Below are 21902 nucleotides of genomic sequence, written 5' to 3' on the forward strand. Positions count from 1 at the left end.
TAAATTAGAACAATAAAAAGGAAATAAGATAATATAATGAGGAGCGTCCGAGCGTATTATAAACTAAATATTGTATTGAATTTAAAAACTTGAACATTGAGGTCAGGGTTAGTTTTGTTAATGTGGAGTGCTTCTTTGATTTTAAGGGTGAATGAGGTATCGGCAGTGTCGATGATTTTGAAACAAGAGGGTGAATAGTTGGTTTTGCATAATCATCGACACTGCCGACACCTCATTCACCCTTAAAATCAAAGAAGCACTCCACATTAACAAAACTAAACGTTTTGAATGAGTGCAATTGTGCAAGAAGATAAAGTCAAAATTCATGAAGAACGTTTTTATCTCTTCTTCCTGACGAATCTTCAAATATAAAATTACTATCATATTTATAGCCCATCATTGAGGTGGAAGGAAACAAAATAATTGCTGCGTCCCGCTCACAAAGCGGCTGCCTTGTTATTTTAGTTTATTAATATGGTTGACTGCACATAATTGAAGAGAAAAGACTTAAAGACTCTATTGTTATCGAAGCAGCTGCAATTAGTTTGTTCTTCGACAATATCAACAGGTTTCAAAGCAACCAAGGTTGGTAAATTTAATATATTATACTTGTGATTTACTAACTCATTGACTGTGCTTCAGTATTTCATTCAAAACCATCGTTTATGTGTGTTTACGTACAAAGAAATACGCTATAGTGGTTTGCTGGTTGGCTGATCCGGTATTTAAATTCTGCAAACACTGGGGAACGTTTTAATATTTGTATTTTATTTGGTTATGGACAAAAGTATCAATTCTTTGTTATAGTGGAAGATGTTTATTACATGATATAATTATTCTAAATAGTTCTGCTTCCAAAACTTAGTTTGATTAAGACGCCGAGCTTTTGCTACTCATAATCTGCGTATTCTTTACACGCAAAGCGTGACGTATAAGACGGATTTGAGTTTATTTATCATTTATAAAAGATTACCATATGAAAGTTCCCTATTATTGGCAAATTAGCTGTCCGCAGCCGTAATTGCCCTAGACACTGATACGTTGTGTTTGCCTATAACTTTATCCATTTGTGGGAAGCTATCGATCTATAGCCTATAAAAATTTACAAAGCAATATTTTTTTGATAAAAATTAAAGTAACATTGTGAAGCGAAGGTCGTAATATGAAGCCTACATAAAACTATTATAACTGCAGTTTATTATAGTTAATATACAACGTTTGTTGATTTTCCCTTTTACTTTACTTATTCAAATGAACATATACAATAAAGTTCATACGTGGCTGAGTACTCGCCAACGGTATGCTCATGGTCACAGCCCAAAATAGATCGACTTTTAATGCACATGCGTCGTAACGTCAGATTGTTCGTAGAAAAATGTATAGCTAGCTACACAACTGCATGGGATCATAGCACCAATTTAATAATCTAAACGTACGTAACGTAACTATTTAAAATAGTTTGTCTTGAAAGGAGCAAATCAACCCTGTTATGGTGAACAATAAAGCCTATCGATAACAGAAAAATGTTTCTTACTCTAGGGAAGCATAAGAGCTTCAACTTCTTGAAAAACAATTTTAAATCAGAGAAATGAAATTTTAATACATAATAATGGACTTGTATAAATATGGAATTCACCGACTCCACATTTTGCAACGTACGGCTGACGCTACAGTTTACATTGATTAAAGCAATCGTTTACACAACACTTAATACAGATTTTATCTCACTCTAATGTTTTTTTCAGAAATAGTTTTAATATACCCTAATTTTGCATTTCTTAGACATGAAAGTCAATCAGTTAGAATCAATGTAATCTATTTTCGTAATCTATTTTTGACTGATCGTAATAAGTTGTTGTTAATGTTTATCTTCAGTGAGTGCTTTTGTATTTTGGTCTAAATATCAAGAAACTGATTCAAGTATACTGATATACTAATTTATGATATAAAAATACCAAAACGCGTGCGTTCAATGGTGTATAGTTAAGTTTGCATTAGCCTGTGCATACCAATCAGAGCTAATCAATTAAATTAATCAAAGAGAATTTGCAAATCAAGCGTGAATACATGTTTCATTTGTTTATAAATTGATCTGTTTCGCATTATAGTTGTTTCATGAAAATTTTTCCTGGTCTGCTCTCGAGCTATTCCAAAGTTCTCCACGGTTTGCAAAAGCCGCTCAAACACCGCTTATACATCGTTTATTTCTTAAATAAAAAACACAAACAAAGAAAACATAGACTTTAAGAATATATAATGCACTGACTTAAAAACGCTAATTGAATTTAATAGTTTAAGGGTACCCTGTAATTACAAATTTTCATCATTTAGGAAAATGAGAAAAATTCAAATGCCATTGTGATGCTATTAACATGCGTTTGCTGTTTGTTGACTCATCCATTTGAAAATGTGCAAGCTTTTTAGAGTTACTATTTTACTTCAAATGCGTTTGGATAGAAATTTAACATAGAAATGTTTAATGAATTGTAATATAGTGAAAGAACTGAAAATGACTCTCTCGATTGATGAAGTATTTCAAGAAATTGGTGAATTTCATAAGTTCCAATGGTTGATGCTCACCATTATTGGTTACACCGTTTTTGCAACTGGTACATTTCCTGTGATGATTGTTACATTCATCACTGCAGAACCAAATTGGCAATGTGTGAAAGGATATAACAGTTCAATCTGTAATTTTAACGAATCTATTGGTTTGACCAGTAAACATTATAAAGACAGATGTGACATGCCAAGAGAGGCATGGACATACGTAGAAGGCTTTACATCTACTGTAACGGAGGTAATAAAAGCAAAACTCTTTATTTTATTTGTTGTAAGTGTAATGCTTTTGTTTGCAAGACGTGTGTCATGTGAAATTAAGATTTGCGATTTTCTATAGCTAAATGTTATAAGTTTCCGACCAAAAGCTGGTCGTATAGAAAAACACCACGATGTTAAAATGTAAGCAATTAGTTATTTTTTGTTTTTTAAAATTGGTCATGAAAGATGATTAGCACACTTGGTAAATCCGCTAAAACGTTCGTTTTATATTACATGTTTGTTGTTTTGTATGTCGTACATTTCCTTCCATCTTTTTCTTTTTTCAATCTCATTATCATAAAGTTATAAATCTTTACTCAAGTCGGTTGATTCGATCTATTGAATATTGATCAGAAGACTAGTACCGTGTGTAATTGTACATTCTGAATGACTGCGTACAGTCCAGATTTGGTACCGCAATGTGTAACTTTTGATATTATTGCTTTTTGTATAGTACGATCTTGTTTGCGATAAGTCCATTCTTCAATCAGTTGCGCAATCATGTTATTGGGTTGGAGCACTTCTTGGCTTATTACTTGGTGGTTATCTCTCTGATAAATTTGGTCGGAGAAAGATTTTTATTAGTGGAATTGTTTCTGTAACCCTTGCTACATGGATCATGATTTTCCCAAAGTCTTTTGAATTGTTTATTATTTGTCGGGTCTTAATAGGAATAGGTTCAGGTCAAGTATAGAAAACTTGTGATACACGAAAATATACGTTTTCTTATTTTATTCATAATAACGAGTATTTTAGAGACAAATCTGCTAGTATTCACATTTCTTGAGCATGTTATAAACAACAGACGTGTCAAAACGTAATTTTTATACTCCGATAGGTCTTTACTATAACAACAGTTTTGTTTTGCTGGCGGAATTCACCACAGCGAAGTATCGAGCAAAGATTGGTATTTATTCATTTCTTTTCTGGATAGCTGGACTACTGGTTCTTGCTTTGATTGGGTTCCTTGTTCCTGACTGGAGATATTTTCTCTTAGTGACTGCTTGCTTTGCTGTACCTTGTTTGTTTATTTCTTGGTAAGCGGTTTTGTATAAATTGAATGGAATTGTTTTAATCCAATATTAATGCATTGATTTTACTCCAGTTAAAAATGTTAGACCAAAAATTAATGAATATTTTTCGAACAAATCAAACATAAATTTCAGACCAAACAAAAATTTATCATTGCTGAAAAGTAAAACTTGCCTCTAGAGTATAAATATTTCAAAGTCTTTGCGTTTAGGTTTGTACCTGAAAGTATGCGATGGTTACAGCTTCATGGCCGACATGAGATTGCAAGAAAACAATTAGAAAAAGTAGCTCATTTGAATGGTAAAGAAATGCCAAGTAAAGATTTTAAAATTTGTGAAAACAGAGCAAAAACTGGAAGCTTTAAGCATCTCTTTTCAAATTGGAAATTGGTTAAAATCACACTCATTAATTGGAATATATGGTGTGTATAAGCTGCTGTTCTACTTTGTAACAACATTTTATCAGTTAAGGCTTGATCGAATAAACATTTTTTAATCAGTTTTATTCTGATTTTTTAAAGGTTTTCAAATGCCTTAGTTTACTATGGAGCGTCGTACATTTCTGTTGACATCGGAGGAAGCAGATATCTAAACTTTGCTTTAACAAGTCTTGTCGAGCTACCATCCAACTTATTGTGCATTGTCACTGCTAACAAGTAATGCATAAAAATATGATTATTTAATTGTCTATATATTCTTAGATGTCGGGCTATCGTCAATGCGTAATTACCACAGAATATTTCACATTATGCGCACAATATCAAGAAACATATAAAATTTTATTAAACTTGGCTTACTTATGGCTGTCAGTGACCACGTGACTTTTGTAGAAAGAGAGACATCAATGGTTATTGCTCTTATGTAACAATTTTTATTTAATTCAAATGCTCAACATGCAATTGGTACTAATTCTTTTTTTTAATCACGAATGTCCTTCATAAAACCCTGTTCATTACGTGATAAAAATCATTTAAGAGTTTAAGTACATTTCAAGACTTGTATCATAATAATGCATAATATTACCTGATAGTTTCTATTGAAAACATTCCTTGCCGGTTTTTATTATTTCTAAGGCATTTAAAATTCACGCGATGGAATACAATTAGCAACTGGAATTTCACTTAAAAATTTGAAAATGGATATTTGACATTTTAAAAAATACTTTCTCTGTTGTAGATTTGGTCGAAAGAAAACGGTAGTTGTTTCTCTGATCATGGCATTTATTGCGTCTATCATTTCTGTGTTAATACCAGGTAATCGTTCAAATGATGGTCAAGATCGCTTTTTCTTCACTTCCAAACCCTTGTATATTTTGTACTTTCAGTAGCTTGCATCGCAGACTATATATACTTTCGAGTACTCCAATGAATTTGTAACACTTGATTAACTTATTATTATTGCAGGTAATACTGGGGCAAGAATTATTTTAGCACTTTTGGCAAAATTTTTCATAAACATGTCATTTTCTGGAATTTATATTTGGAGTACTGAAATGTTCCCCACTTGCATCAGGTATTTTTTGAATGGAAATCAACAAAATATACAGCCAACAAACTTCATATTTAACACATCACCATTCACTTTTCAAAACTTTGCACTACCTGCTCTTCCTTGTTCATCTATAATTTGATACTGTTAAGATTTATTTGTCAACAAATATTAGTCTTGCCAAACTCTACATTACCAGGAGATACATCATACTTTCACTTTGTTCCTATTAAATGACAAATATAAAAATTTTCCTCTGTAGAACAATGAGTTTAGGCTCATCTTCGGGTGCAGGAAGATTTGGATCTTTTGCTGCGAGTTACATCGTATGGTTGGTAAGTGGAAACACAACATACTGCACGTAAACCGTAAACAAGTCGGTGTTAGTTTGTTTTTGATTTATTCAAAGATTACTTTTTGATTTGAAGAAAATTACGTATTTCATCTTCTTTTAATGTATTTTTTTAGATTCGTGTTCATCGCATTCTTCCATTTGGAATTATGGGTATAATTTGTCTCCAAGCAGCCATCTTAGCAATATTTCTTCCAGAGACAAAAGGAAAACCAACATCAGAAATACTCGACGACATGTTGCAATTGAGCACAAAGAAAGTGCAATCAGATAATTTGATTGATAAAACTGATTTTAATGCAGACAACTCTGAATAAATCATCTTCAGATGGAATTTTTTTATGTTTATAGGTAGAAATTATGAACATTTAGACCATGTTAGTATAGTCAAACGTTTATTTTGGGCAAAACATAGTCAACGTTAAACTCATTTTTCACGCATGTCACATATTGTCACATATTTTCTTACAAGTTTTTGTCACTTGATGACAAACATCTGTTCAATGGTTTAAATACGTTCATTCGATAGAAGAAAGCTTTGAAGATGGCGGACAAACGGGCATTTAATATTTTTTGCAGACATTTCGTGAAATTTTTAATTATATCAAACAAAATACAACGAAATAAACCTTTGCTGAAATTTAATGATATGCGCATGTAAGAAAGCTATGCGTTTACGTTCATTGGTTCAAGGGCAAATAATTTGTATAAAGTGGAACTAATCAACATGCATGAATTCGACCCGACTTAAAAACATTATCCGAGTGAAATAAATTTGTGATACGTTTATCATTGTATATGGTTGTGTGTAATATGATAATGAAATTCATCATCTAAGTACGTACTTTTTGGAGTCAACCTTTTGATTTAAAGCATGTGCACGACTATAAATTGTATGTCTCTAACTTCATTTGCTCTAGATCTTTTTGATGCATAAATCTCGCTTTGTGAAAATGTAAGTGTGATCGACTAAATTATCTACTTTTCACAAAGAACTATCACTTTCACTTTACGACATGCACTTATAACACTGTTATATATATATATATCTAGAGATGTTGTCATAGTAACGATGCCATTTTGTTTCGCCGCTATTCGCCATAATGGTCCATGCAATTGCTGACAACGAATTTTATAAAACATGAGAAAAAGTTAAAAGCAAATGATCTTTGTTTTGTCTTATTTTAATTTTTTTAACAACACTATTGTTGAACACATATCTAAACGCTGCATTTCTTGCTATTTTGGAAAATTATTTTCTTTTATTTGCTTGATTAAAGTTGACATTTTGTTTCATAAGTATTCTCGGATGAACAATTTTTTTTCTCATTTCTACAACATTTCTTCAAATTTGACATGCTACAAATCTATTTACAATATTTTTTATGGATTATTTCTTCTTTTGTCCATTTATTGTATAACATTTGTTCCTTTTATAGACACCACTCAATTGTTTTTTACGTTTTGTAAAAGTTCTAGAAGATCACATTCCTCAGCTTACCCAAAACTAAGAAAGGGAGGTATAATTCTTCTAAAATATTTGGCTGTATTATGATCAGTTTGCATGATAAGTATATCTGTGTGCCACTGGCTGCACGGACTTCGTCAATATGAATCTCAAAAAAATAAATTATCACACATTCACAGATTCATCAGTCAATGTAGATATTTTACCTGTCTTCTGTTCTGCGGTGTCTATTTTCTCAACAATCTTCTAGAGTCTGGACATCTCTGTCAAAGCATTTGCAGTTTCAGATATTCTTTTCTCTTTACTTACATTGCAACAATCATTCAGTGTTTGTTTTCGCAGTTCCCATTCGACACCCACTCAGTGTTTTTCATCCTTCTTTTGTAGGTCTGCTTGTTTACCAGTAAGAGTCTACTTATTCTATTTATCCAATATACAGAAACTGGTATTGAAACTAATCACAAAAATTCTAGTTTCTGTTTTTTTACCCTTATACAAAGTGATCACACACTGACAAAAAAGCATTAGCTAACTTTTCTGACATTAGATCTTCCCTTTCAATTTGTAGCTACAAGCTATAATATTCACTTTTTAGTTTTTTCGCATTCACATTACTTTTGTGAGCTGGAAGGCCGAGAAAATTCTATATTCTTTTCTCTTTTAGAACGATTTGAGCATGCATAAATCCTGCAAAGTTGACTCCAATGACAACAAACTTTGGCTTCTTAATAAATGTATAGCTATACATGACAGCACCTGATTTGAGATGCACGTCATAACATAAAATTATGAGGATTATGAACACGCACGTCATAATGTAACATAAAACTAACACAAGGAATCTTCAGATCTTGTTGCACATCTCTCAGTGGAGCCAGTGCCATTATTGTCAAGACTAGCTTCATTAACATGTGTTTTGTTCGATATCAAGCAATTTCAACAGATTTCAATAAAGCACGCAAGGTATGTATGTAGATATATACTTATGATTTACTAACTCAATGACTGCGTCACAGACCTGCCTTTAATGAAATAACGAATTTAATTCTGCAACTGTATTGCGACCTTGATTCAGACGCAGATTGTTTGCTGTATTTAGTCCGGTCAGAAATTATATTTGTCACATATGAAACAAAAGGTCATTAATATTTACAGGTTGTAACTGTCAGTGTCTACACCAATAATTTAACCCCAACTAGTTGTGTTGCGTATAAGTTGGAACTTGGAAGACATTTAGAAATATAATTGTTTGATTAAACCATTTTATAAAACGATATATTTTTTCCTAAAAATGAAGGCAGAATTCTTAGATGAAGGTCGTAATACGAAACGAAGATGAAACGCATTATAATCGCAGTTTATTAGTTTAAGTAATACAAAAAAATATTTTACATTTCATTCCGTATTGGAACCGGTACTTCACAAGAACAAGAGGCATACATATATAGATATTTATAGACATGTAAAACACATCGACGTCACAAGTTGGAATGTAATAAATATAATTATATAAATGCGTCTACAAGCTTAAAGAGTTGTCCTTCATGGCGCCATTGCTTCTTCATACCAGACCATTGTGCAAGTCTGCCAGACACAGTATCTCATGATAATAACCATAAATAAAGGATTGCTAAGCAAAAATCATATGTCATGAAATGGTTTAAATGTAACAAAAATGGATTATTTGTTTCACAGTCGTTTTTACAAATTAATTAAAAGGTCTTACAAAACCTAAAACACCATATAAGAAAATAAAAAACATCCTGATCGAAGACTTTTACTTTATTAGATGCAGCTTTCACAACACTGCAATTTTACTCAGTAACTCTCCACTCCCTCTGCATTGTTCTCGTATATATCTAGTACTATACACACACATACAGATACACGTGACGTGACACGTGTTTCCAAATAGAAATACAAATAGATTTTTATGTTTGCTCATAAGTTGGCAAAAGCGATAAGGTTTTTAGAGATGGAATTTTTCATTATAATCGTCCTTTATTAAGTAAAAAACACATAAATGAAAATGGTTTCATCGAATTTCTCAATCATATTTAAATCCATGCAACGGACTAATGAACTGAGTCATGGACCTAGGGTGTTCTTACTGTGTTAAATATTCTTCATTTATTGTGGTATTTATATGGTCATGGCTTTCACTTTTTTCGTCACGTTCCTACGATGGGGCTGCTATAAGAAAAAATTTATGCGCCGTGATATTTATATGCCTTGTGAATTGGTAACAACTTTGAAATTTATTAAAGTAAGAAAACTTGCTTTTAAGGATAAATTTTCATCGTATATAGAAAATATAGAAAATTCAAATTTGAATGTGTTGCCATGACAACAACATGCTTTTTTGTGTCGCTCATCTATTGGAAAATATGAAGATTGTTCTGGTATTTAATTATGTTCACTTTAACAACATATCAAATGCGTTTGGATAAAAATTTAACATAGAAATGTTTAATGAATTGTAATATAGTGAAAGAACTGAAAATGACTCTCTCGATTGATGAAGTATTTCAAGAAATTGGTGAATTTCATAAGTTCCAATGGTTGATGCTCACCATTATTGGTTACACCGTTTTTACAACTGGTACATTTCCTGTGATGATTGTTACATTCATCACTGCAGAACCAAATTGGCAATGTGTGAAAGGATATAACAGTTCAATCTGTAACTTTAACGAATCCATTGGCTTGACCAGTAAATATTATAAAGACAGATGTGACATGCCAAGAGAGGCATGGACATACGTAGAAGGCTTTACATCTACGGTGACGGAGGTAATAAAAGCAAAATTCTTTATTTTATTTGTTGTAAGTGTAATGCTTTTGTTTGCAAGACGTGTGTCATGTGAAATTAAGATTTGCAGTTTTCTTTAGCTAAATGTTATAAGTCTCCGACCAAAACCTGGTCGTATAGAAAAACACCACGATGTTAAAATTTAAGCAATTATTTTTTGTTTTTTAAAATTGGTCATGAAAGATGATTAGCACACTTGGTAAAACCGCTAAAACGTTCGTTTTATATTACATGTTTGTTGTTTTGTATGTCGTACATTTCCTTCCATCGTTTCTTTTTTCAATCTCATTATTATAAAGTCATAAATCTTTACTCAATTCGGTTGATTCGATCTATAGAATATTGATCAGAAGACTAGTACCGTGTGTAATTGTACATTCTGAATGACTGCGTACAGTCCAGATTTGGTCCCGCAATGTGTAACTTTTGATATTATTGCTTTTGTATAGTACGATCTTGTTTGCGATAAGTCCATTCTTCAATCAGTTGCGCAATCATGTTATTGGGTTGGAGCACTTCTTGGCTTATTACTTGGTGGTTATCTCTCTGATAAATTTGGTCGGAGAAAGATTTTTATTAGTGGAATTGTTTCTGTAACCCTTGCTACATGGATCATGATTTTCCCAAAGTCTTTTGAATTGTTTATTATTTGTCGGGTCTTAATAGGAATAGGTTCAGGTCAAGTATAGAAAACTTGTGATACACGAAAATATACGTTTTCTTATTTTATTCATAATAACGAGTATTTTAGAGACAAATCTGCTAGTATTCACATTTCTTGAGCATGTTATAAACAACAGACGTGTCAAAACGTAATTTTTATACTCCGATAGGTCTTTACTATAACAACAGTTTTGTTTTGCTGGCGGAATTCACCACAGCGAAGTATCGAGCAAAGATTGGTATTTATTCATTTCTTTTCTGGATAGCTGGACTACTGGTTCTTGCTTTGATTGGGTTCCTTGTTCCTGACTGGAGATATTTTCTCTTAGTGACTGCTTGCTTTGCTGTACCTTGTTTGTTTATTTCTTGGTAAGCGGTTTTGTATAAATTGAATGGAATTGTTTTAATCCAATATTAATGCATTGATTTTACTCCAGTTAAAAATGTTAGACCAAAAATTAATGAATATTTTTCGAACAAATCAAACATAAATTTCAGACCAAACAAAAATTTATCATTGCTGAAAAGTAAAACTTGCCTCTAGAGTATAAATATTTCAAAGTCTTTGCGTTTAGGTTTGTACCTGAAAGTATGCGATGGTTACAGCTTCATGGCCGACATGAGATTGCAAGAAAACAATTAGAAAAAGTAGCTCATTTGAATGGTAAAGAAATGCCAAGTAAAGATTTTAAAATTTGTGAAAACAGAGCAAAAACTGGAAGCTTTAAGCATCTCTTTTCAAATTGGAAATTGGTTAAAATCACACTCATTAATTGGAATATATGGTGTGTATACGCTGCTGTTCTACTTTGTACCAACATTTTATCAGTTAAGGCTTGATCGAATAAACATTTTTTAATCAGTTTTATTCTGATTTTTTAAAGGTTTTCAAATGCCTTAGTTTACTATGGAGCGTCGTACATTTCTGTTGACATCGGAGGAAACAGATATCTAAACTTTGCTTTAACAAGTCTTGTCGAGCTACCATCCGACTTATTGTGCATTGTCACTGCTAACAAGTAATGCATAAAAATATGATTATTTAATTGTCTATATATTCTTAGATGTCGGGCTATCGTCAATGCGTAATTACCACAGAATATTTCACATTGTGCGCACAATATCAAGAAGCATATAAAATTTTATTAAACTTGGCTTACTTATGGATGTCAGTGACCACGTGACTTTTGTAGAAAGAGAGACATCAATGGTTATTACTCTTATGTAACAATTTCTATTTAATTCAAATGCTCAACATGCAATTGGTACTAATTCTTTTTTTTTTTAATCACGAATGTCCTTCATAAAACCCTGTTCATTACGTGATAAAAATCATTTAAGAGTTTAAGTACATTTCAAGACTTGTATCATAATAATGCATAATATTATCTGATAGTTTCTATTGAAAACATTCGTTGCCGGTTTTTATTATTTCTAAGGCATTTAAAATTCACGCGATGGAATACAATTAGCAAATGGAATTTCACTTAAAAATTTGAAAATGGATATTTGATATTTTAAAAAATACTTTCTCTGTTGTAGATTTGGTCGAAAGAAAACGGTAGTTGTTTCTCTGATCATGGCATTTTTTGCGTCTATCATTTCTGTGTTAATACCAGGTAATTGTTCAAATGATGGTAAAGATCGCTTTTTCTTCACTTCCAAACCCTTGTATATTTTGTACTTTCAGTAGCTTGCATCGCAGACTATATATACTTTCGAGTACTCCAATGAATTTGTAACACTTGATTAACTTATTATTATTGCAGGTAATACTGGGGCAAGAATTATTTTAGCACTTTTGGCAAAATTTTTCATAAACATGTCATTTTCTGGAATTTATATTTGGAGTACTGAAATGTTCCCCACTTGCATCAGGTATTTTTTGAATGGAAATCAACAAAATATACAGCCAACAAACTTCATATTTAACACATCACCATTCACTTTTCAAAACTTTGCACTACCTGCTCTTCCTTGTTCATCTATAATTTGATACTGTTAAGATTTATTTGTCAACAAATATTAGTCTTGCCAAACTCTACATTACCAGGAGATACATCATACTTTCACTTTGTTCCTATTAAATGACAAATATAAAAATTTTCCTCTGTAGAACAATGAGTTTAGGCTCATCTTCGGGTGCAGGAAGATTTGGATCTTTTGCTGCGAGTTACATCGTATGGTTGGTAAGTGGAAACACAACATACTGCACGTAAACCGTAAACAAGTCGGTGTTAGTTTGTTTTTGATTTATTCAAAGATTACTTTTTGATTTGAAGAAAATTACGTATTTCATCTTCTTTTAATGTATTTTTTAGATTCGTGTTCATCGCATTCTTCCATTTGGAATTATGGGTATAATTTGTCTCCAAGCAGCCATCTTAGCAATATTTCTTCCAGAGACAAAAGGAAAACCAACATCAGAAATACTCGACGACATGTTGCAATTGAGCACAAAGAAAGTGCAATCAGATAATTTGATTGATAAAACTGATTTTAATGCAGACAACTCTGAATAAATCATCTTCAGATGGAATTTTTTTATGTTTATAGGTAGAAATTATGAACATTTAGACCATGTTAGTATAGTCAAACGTTTATTTTGGGCAAAACATAGTCAACGTTAAACTCATTTTTCACGCATGTCACATATTGTCACATATTTTCTTACAAGTTTTTGTCACTTGATGACAAACATCTGTTCAATGGTTTAAATACGTTCATTCGATAGAAGAAAGCTTTGAAGATGGCGGACAAACGGGCATTTAATATTTTTTGCAGACATTTCGTGAAATTTTAATTATATCAAACAAAATACAACGAAATAAACCTTTGCTGAAATTTAATGATATGCGCATGTAAGAAAGCTATGCGTTTACGTTCATTGGTTCAAGGGCAAATAATTTGTATAAAGTGGAACTAATCAACATGCATGAATTCGACCCGACTTAAAAACATTATCCGAGTGAAATAAATTTGTGATACGTTTATCATTGTATATGGTTGTGTGTAATATGATAATGAAATTCATCATCTAAGTACGTACTTTTTGGAGTCAACCTTTTGATTTAAAGCATGTGCACGACTATAAATTGTATGTCTCTAACTTCATTTGCTCTAGATCTTTTTGATGCATAAATCTCGCTTTGTGAAAATGTAAGTGTGATCGACTAAATTATCTACTTTTCACAAAGAACTATCACTTTCACTTTACGACATGCACTTATAACACTGTTATATATATATATATCTAGAGATGTTGTCATAGTAACGATGCCATTTTGTTTCGCCGCTATTCGCCATAATGGTCCATGCAATTGCTGACAACGAATTTTATAAAACATGAGAAAAAGTTAAAAGCAAATGATCTTTGTTTTGTCTTATTTTAATTTTTTTAACAACACTATTGTTGAACACATATCTAAACGCTGCATTTCTTGCTATTTTGGAAAATTATTTTCTTTTATTTGCTTGATTAAAGTTGACATTTTGTTTCATAAGTATTCTCGGATGAACAATTTTTTTTCTCATTTCTACAACATTTCTTCAAATTTGACATGCTACAAATCTATTTACAATATTTTTTATGGATTATTTCTTCTTTTGTCCATTTATTGTATAACATTTGTTCCTTTTATAGACACCACTCAATTGTTTTTTACGTTTTGTAAAAGTTCTAGAAGATCACATTCCTCAGCTTACCCAAAACTAAGAAAGGGAGGTATAATTCTTCTAAAATATTTGGCTGTATTATGATCAGTTTGCATGATAAGTATATCTGTGTGCCACTGGCTGCACGGACTTCGTCAATATGAATCTCAAAAAAATAAATTATCACACATTCACAGATTCATCAGTCAATGTAGATATTTTACCTGTCTTCTGTTCTGCGGTGTCTATTTTCTCAACAATCTTCTAGAGTCTGGACATCTCTGTCAAAGCATTTGCAGTTTCAGATATTCTTTTCTCTTTACTTACATTGCAACAATCATTCAGTGTTTGTTTTCGCAGTTCCCATTCGACACCCACTCAGTGTTTTTCATCCTTCTTTTGTAGGTCTGCTTGTTTACCAGTAAGAGTCTACTTATTCTATTTATCCAATATACAGAAACTGGTATTGAAACTAATCACAAAAATTCTAGTTTCTGTTTTTACCCTTATACAAAGTGATCACACACTGACAAAAAGCATTAGCTAACTTTTCTGACATTAGATCTTCCCTTTCAATTTGTAGCTACAAGCTATAATATTCACTTTTAGTTTTTTCGCATTCACATTACTTTTGTGAGCTGGAAGGCCGAGAAAATTCTATATTCTTTTCTCTTTTAGAACGATTTGAGCATGCATAAATCCTGCAAAGTTGACTCCAATGACAACAAACTTTGGCTTCTTAATAAATGTATAGCTATACATGACAGCACCTGATTTGAGATGCACGTCATAACATAAAATTATGAGGATTATGAACACGCACGTCATAATGTAACATAAAACTAACACAAGGAATCTTCAGATCTTGTTGCACATCTCTCAGTGGAGCCAGTGCCATTATTGTCAAGACTAGCTTCATTAACATGTGTTTTGTTCGATATCAAGCAATTTCAACAGATTTCAATAAAGCACGCAAGGTATGTATGTAGATATATACTTATGATTTACTAACTCAATGACTGCGTCACAGACCTGCCTTTAATGAAATAACGAATTTAATTCTGCAACTGTATTGCGACCTTGATTCAGACGCAGATTGTTTGCTGTATTTAGTCCGGTCAGAAATTATATTTGTCACATATGAAACAAAAGGTCATTAATATTTACAGGTTGTAACTGTCAGTGTCTACACCAATAATTTAACCCCAACTAGTTGTGTTGCGTATAAGTTGGAACTTGGAAGACATTTAGAAATATAATTGTTTGATTAAACCATTTTATAAAACGATATATTTTTTCCTAAAAATGAAGGCAGAATTCTTAGATGAAGGTCGTAATACGAAACGAAGATGAAACGCATTATAATCGCAGTTTATTAGTTTAAGTAATACAAAAAAATATTTTACATTTCATTCCGTATTGGAACCGGTACTTCACAAGAACAAGAGGCATACATATATAGATATTTATAGACATGTAAAACACATCGACGTCACAAGTTGGAATGTAATAAATATAATTATATAAATGCGTCTACAAGCTTAAAGAGTTGTCCTTCATGGCGCCATTGCTTCTTCATACCAGACCATTGTGCAAGTCTGCCAGACACAGTATCTCATGATAATAACCATAAATAAAGGATTGCTAAGCAAAAATCATATGTCATGAAATGGTTTAAATGTAACAAAAATGGATTATTTGTTTCACAGTCGTTTTTACAAATTAATTAAAAGGTCTTACAAAACCTAAAACACCATATAAGAAAATAAAAAACATCCTGATCGAAGACTTTTACTTTATTAGATGCAGCTTTCACAACACTGCAATTTTACTCAGTAACTCTCCACTCCCTCTGCATTGTTCTCGTATATATCTAGTACTATACACACATACAGATACACGTGACGTGACACGTGTTTCCAAATAGAAATACAAATAGATTTTATGTTTGCTCATAAGTTGGCAAAAGCGATAAGGTTTTAGAGATGGAATTTTTCATTATAATCGTCCTTTATTAAGTAAAAAACACATAAATGAAAATGGTTTCATCGAATTTCTCAATCATATTTAAATCCATGCAACGGACTAATGAACTGAGTCATGGACCTAGGGTGTTCTTACTGTGTTAAATATTCTTCATTTATTGTGGTATTTATATGGTCATGGCTTTCACTTTTTTCGTCACGTTCCTACGATGGGGCTGCTATAAGAAAAAATTTATGCGCCGTGATATTTATATGCCTTGTGAATTGGTAACAACTTTGAAATTTATTAAAGTAAGAAAACTTGCTTTTAAGGATAAATTTTCATCGTATATAGAAAATATAGAAAATTCAAATTTGAATGTGTTGCCATGACAACAACATGCTTTTTTGTGTCGCTCATCTATTGGAAAACATGAAGATTGTTCTGGTATTTAATTATGTTTACTTTAACAACATATCAAATGCGTTTGGATAAAAATTTAACATAGAAATGTTTAATGAATTGTAATATAGTGAAAGAACTGAAAATGACTCTCTCGATTGATGAAGTATTTCAAGAAATTGGTGAATTTCATAAGTTCCAATGGTTGATGCTCACCATTATTGGTTACACCGTTTTTGCAACTGGTACATTTCCTGTGATGATTGTTACATTCATCGCTGCAGAACCAAATTGGCAATGTGTGAAAGGATATAACAGTTCAATCTGTAATTTTAACGAATCCATTGGCTTGACCAGTAAATATTATAAAGACAGATGTGACATGCCAAGAGAGGCATGGACATACGTAGAAGGCTTTACATCTACGGTGACGGAGGTAATAAAAGCAAAACTCTTTATTTTATTTGTTGTAAGTGTAATGCTTTTGTTTGCAAGACGTGTGTCATGTGAAATTAAGATTTGCGATTTTCTATAGCTAAATGTTATAAGTTTCCGACCAAAAGCTGGTCGTATAGAAAAACACCACGATGTTAAAATGTAAGCAATTAGTTTTTTGTTTTTTAAAATTGGTCATGAAAGATGATTAGCACACTTGGTAAAACCGCTAAAACGTTCGTTTTATATTACATGTTTGTTGTTTTGTATGTCGTACATTTCCTTCCATCGTTTCTTTTTTCAATCTCATTATTATAAAGTCATAAATCTTTACTCAATTCGGTTGATTCGATCTATAGAATATTGATCAGAAGACTAGTACCGTGTGTAATTGTACATTCTGAATGACTGCGTACAGTCCAGATTTGGTCCCGCAATGTGTAACTTTTGATATTATTGCTTTTTGTATAGTACGATCTTGTTTGCGATAAGTCCATTCTTCAATCAGTTGCGCAATCATGTTATTGGGTTGGAGCACTTCTTGGCTTATTACTTGGTGGTTATCTCTCTGATAAATTTGGTCGGAGAAAGATTTTTATTAGTGGAATTGTTTCTGTAACCCTTGCTACATGGATCATGATTTTCCCAAAGTCTTTTGAATTGTTTATTATTTGTCGGGTCTTAATAGGAATAGGTTCAGGTCAAGTATAGAAAACTTGTGATACACGAAAATATACGTTTTCTTATTTTATTCATAATAACGAGTATTTTAGAGACAAATCTGCTAGTATTCACATTTCTTGAGCATGTTATAAACAACAGACGTGTCAAAACGTAATTTTTATACTCCGATAGGTCTTTACTATAACAACAGTTTTGTTTTGCTGGCGGAATTCACCACAGCGAAGTATCGAGCAAAGATTGGTATTTATTCATTTCTTTTCTGGATAGCTGGACTACTGGTTCTTGCTTTGATTGGGTTCCTTGTTCCTGACTGGAGATATTTTCTCTTAGTGACTGCTTGCTTTGCTGTACCTTGTTTGTTTATTTCTTGGTAAGCGGTTTTGTATAAATTGAATGGAATTGTTTTAATCCAATATTAATGCATTGATTTTACTCCAGTTAAAAATGTTAGACCAAAATTAATGAATATTTTTCGAACAAATCAAACATAAATTTCAGACCAAACAAAAATTTATCATTGCTGAAAAGTAAAACTTGCCTCTAGAGTATAAATATTTCAAAGTCTTTGCGTTTAGGTTTGTACCTGAAAGTATGCGATGGTTACAGCTTCATGGCCGACATGAGATTGCAAGAAAACAATTAGAAAAAGTAGCTCATTTGAATGGTAAAGAAATGCCAAGTAAAGATTTTAAAATTTGTGAAAACAGAGCAAAAACTGGAAGCTTTAAGCATCTCTTTTCAAATTGGAAATTGGTTAAAATCACACTCATTAATTGGAATATATGGTGTGTATACGCTGCTGTTCTACTTTGTACCAACATTTTATCAGTTAAGGCTTGATCGAATAAACATTTTTTAATCAGTTTTATTCTGATTTTTTAAAGGTTTTCAAATGCCTTAGTTTACTATGGAGCGTCGTACATTTCTGTTGACATCGGAGGAAACAGATATCTAAACTTTGCTTTAACAAGTCTTGTCGAGCTACCATCCGACTTATTGTGCATTGTCACTGCTAACAAGTAATGCATAAAAATATGATTATTTAATTGTCTATATATTCTTAGATGTCGGGCTATCGTCAATGCGTAATTACCACAGAATATTTCACATTGTGCGCACAATATCAAGAAGCATATAAAATTTTATTAAACTTGGCTTACTTATGGATGTCAGTGACCACGTGACTTTTGTAGAAAGAGAGACATCAATGGTTATTACTCTTATGTAACAATTTCTATTTAATTCAAATGCTCAACATGCAATTGGTACTAATTCTTTTTTTTAATCACGAATGTCCTTCATAAAACCCTGTTCATTACGTGATAAAAATCATTTAAGAGTTTAAGTACATTTCAAGACTTGTATCATAATAATGCATAATATTATCTGATAGTTTCTATTGAAAACATTCGTTGCCGGTTTTTATTATTTCTAAGGCATTTAAAATTCACGCGATGGAATACAATTAGCAAATGGAATTTCACTTAAAAATTTGAAAATGGATATTTGATATTTTAAAAAATACTTTCTCTGTTGTAGATTTGGTCGAAAGAAAACGGTAGTTGTTTCTCTGATCATGGCATTTTTTGCGTCTATCATTTCTGTGTTAATACCAGGTAATTGTTCAAATGATGGTAAAGATCGCTTTTCTTCACTTCCAAACCCTTGTATATTTTGTACTTTCAGTAGCTTGCATCGCAGACTATATATACTTTCGAGTACTCCAATGAATTTGTAACACTTGATTAACTTATTATTATTGCAGGTAATACTGGGGCAAGAATTATTTTAGCACTTTTGGCAAAATTTTTCATAAACATGTCATTTTCTGGAATTTATATTTGGAGTACTGAAATGTTCCCCACTTGCATCAGGTATTTTTTGAATGGAAATCAACAAAATATACAGCCAACAAACTTCATATTTAACACATCACCATTCACTTTTCAAAACTTTGCACTACCTGCTCTTCCTTGTTCATCTATAATTTGATACTGTTAAGATTTATTTGTCAACAAATATTAGTCTTGCCAAACTCTACATTACCAGGAGATACATCATACTTTCACTTTGTTCCTATTAAATGACAAATATAAAAATTTTCCTCTATAGAACAATGAGTTTAGGCTCATCTTCGGGTGCAGGAAGATTTGGATCTTTTGCTGCGAGTTACATCGTATGGTTGGTAAGTGGAAACACAACATACTGCACGTAAACCGTAAACAAGTCGGTGTTAGTTTGTCTTTGATTTATTCAAAGATTACTTTTTGATTTGAAGAAAATTACGTATTTCATCTTCTTTTAATGTATTTTTTTAGATTCGTGTTCATCGCATTCTTCCATTTGGAATTATGGGTATAATTTGTCTCCAAGCAGCCATCTTAGCAATGTTTCTTCCAGAGACAAAAGGAAAACCAACATCAGAAATACTCGACGACATGTTGCAAGAGAGCACAAAGAAAGTGCAATCAGATAATTTGATTGATAAAACTGATTTTAATGCAGACAACTCTGAATAAATCATCTTCAGATGGAATTTTTTTATGTTTATAGGTAGAAATTATGAACATTTAGACCATGTTAGTATAGTCAAACGTTTGTTTTGGGCAAAACATAGTCAACGTTAAACTCATTTTTCACGCATGTCACATATTGTCACATATTTTCTTACAAGTTTTGTCACTTGATGACAAACATCTGTTCAATGGTTTAAATACGTTCATTCGATAGAAGAAAGCTTTGAAGATGGCGGACAAACGGGCATTTAATACTTTTTGCAGACATTTCGTGAAATTTTTAATTATATCAAACAAAATACAACGAAATAAACCTTTGCTGAAATTTAATGATATGCGCATGTAAGAAAGCTATGCGTTTACGTTCATTGGTTCAAGGGCAAATTTGTGTAAAGTAGAACTAATCAACATGCATGAATTCGCTTAAAAACATTATCCGAGTGAAATAAATTTGTGATACGTTTATCATTGTATTTGGTTGTGTGTAATATGATAATGAAATTCATCATCCAAGTACGTCCTTTTTGGAGTCAACCTTTTGATTTAAAGCATGTGCACGACTATAAATTGTATGTCTCTAACTTCATTTGCTCTAGATCTTTTTGATGCATAAATCTCGCTTTGTGAAAATGTAAGTGTGATCGACTAAATTATCTACTTTTCACAAAGAACTATCACTTTCACTTTACGACATGCACTCAAGAGATGTTGTCATAGTAACGATGCCATTTTGTTTCGCCGCTATTCGCCATAATGGTCCATGCAATTGCTGACAACGAATTTTATAAAACATGGGAAAAAGTTAAAAGCAAATGATCTTTGTTTCGTCTTATTTTAATTTTTTTAACAACACTATTGTTGAACACATATCTAAACGCTGCATTTCTTGCTATTTTGGAAAATTATTTTCTTTTATTTGCTTGATTAAAGTTGACATTTTGTTTCATAAGTATTCTCGGATGAACAATTTTTTTTCTCATTTCTACAACATTTCTTCAAATTTGACATGCTACAAATCTATTTACAATATTTTTTATGGATTATTTCTTCTTTTGTCCATTTATTGTACAACATTTGTTCCTTTTATAGACACCACTCAATTGTTTTTTACGTTTTGTAAAAGTTCTAGAAGATCACATTCCTCAGCTAACCCAAAACTAAGAAAGGGAGGTATAATTCTTCTAAAATATTTGGCTGTATTATGATCAGTTTGCATGATAAGTATATCTGTGTGCCACTGGCTGCACGGACTTCGTCAATATGAATCTCAAAAAAATAAATTATCACACATTCACAGATTCATCAGTCAATGTAGATATTTTACCTGTCTTCTGTTCTGCGGTGTCTATTTTCTCAACAATCTTCTACAGTCTGGACATCTCTGTCAAAGCATTTGCAGTTTCAGATATTTTTTCTCTTTACTTACATTGCAACAATCATTCAGTGTTTGTTTTCGCAGTTCCCATTCGACACCCACTCAGTGTTTTTCATCCTTCTTTTGTAGGTCTGCTTGTTTACCAGTAAGAGTCTACTTATTCTATTTATCCAATATACAGAAACTGGTATTGAAACTAATCACAAAAATTCTAGTTTCTGTTTTTTTACCCTTATA

At 31.9% G+C, this 21902-nt stretch overlaps 3 protein-coding genes across 3 annotated transcripts; all 3 read left to right on the forward strand.

Annotated features, from left to right (window-relative positions):
• Positions 1–506: 506 nt before the first annotated feature.
• Positions 507–6488, forward strand: LOC124440476 (solute carrier family 22 member 15-like). The gene is made up of 10 exons (XM_046990868.1): positions 507–585; positions 2496–2800; positions 3275–3503; positions 3659–3857; positions 4064–4273; positions 4373–4507; positions 5028–5104; positions 5255–5363; positions 5602–5674; positions 5808–6488. The coding sequence occupies exons 2-10, from the start codon at positions 2510–2512 to the stop codon at positions 6006–6008; spliced, it is 1524 nt and encodes a 507-aa protein (XP_046846824.1). The 5' UTR covers positions 507–585; positions 2496–2509; the 3' UTR covers positions 6009–6488.
• Positions 6489–8004: 1516 nt separating this feature from the next.
• On the forward strand, positions 8005–13635 carry LOC124440424 (solute carrier family 22 member 15-like). Its single transcript, XM_046990821.1, has 10 exons — positions 8005–8122; positions 9648–9952; positions 10421–10649; positions 10805–11003; positions 11210–11419; positions 11519–11653; positions 12177–12253; positions 12404–12512; positions 12751–12823; positions 12956–13635. The coding sequence occupies exons 2-10, from the start codon at positions 9662–9664 to the stop codon at positions 13154–13156; spliced, it is 1524 nt and encodes a 507-aa protein (XP_046846777.1). The 5' UTR covers positions 8005–8122; positions 9648–9661; the 3' UTR covers positions 13157–13635.
• Positions 13636–15146: 1511 nt separating this feature from the next.
• On the forward strand, positions 15147–20763 carry LOC124440408 (solute carrier family 22 member 15-like). The gene is made up of 10 exons (XM_046990806.1): positions 15147–15265; positions 16787–17091; positions 17562–17790; positions 17946–18144; positions 18350–18559; positions 18659–18793; positions 19314–19390; positions 19540–19648; positions 19887–19959; positions 20093–20763. The coding sequence occupies exons 2-10, from the start codon at positions 16801–16803 to the stop codon at positions 20291–20293; spliced, it is 1524 nt and encodes a 507-aa protein (XP_046846762.1). The 5' UTR covers positions 15147–15265; positions 16787–16800; the 3' UTR covers positions 20294–20763.
• Positions 20764–21902: the final 1139 nt, after the last annotated feature.

The sequence above is a fragment of the Xenia sp. Carnegie-2017 genome, unplaced genomic scaffold (assembly GCF_021976095.1).
Source record: "Xenia sp. Carnegie-2017 unplaced genomic scaffold, XeniaSp_v1 HiC_scaffold_2, whole genome shotgun sequence".
Taxonomy (NCBI): Eukaryota; Metazoa; Cnidaria; class Anthozoa; order Malacalcyonacea; family Xeniidae; genus Xenia; species Xenia sp. Carnegie-2017.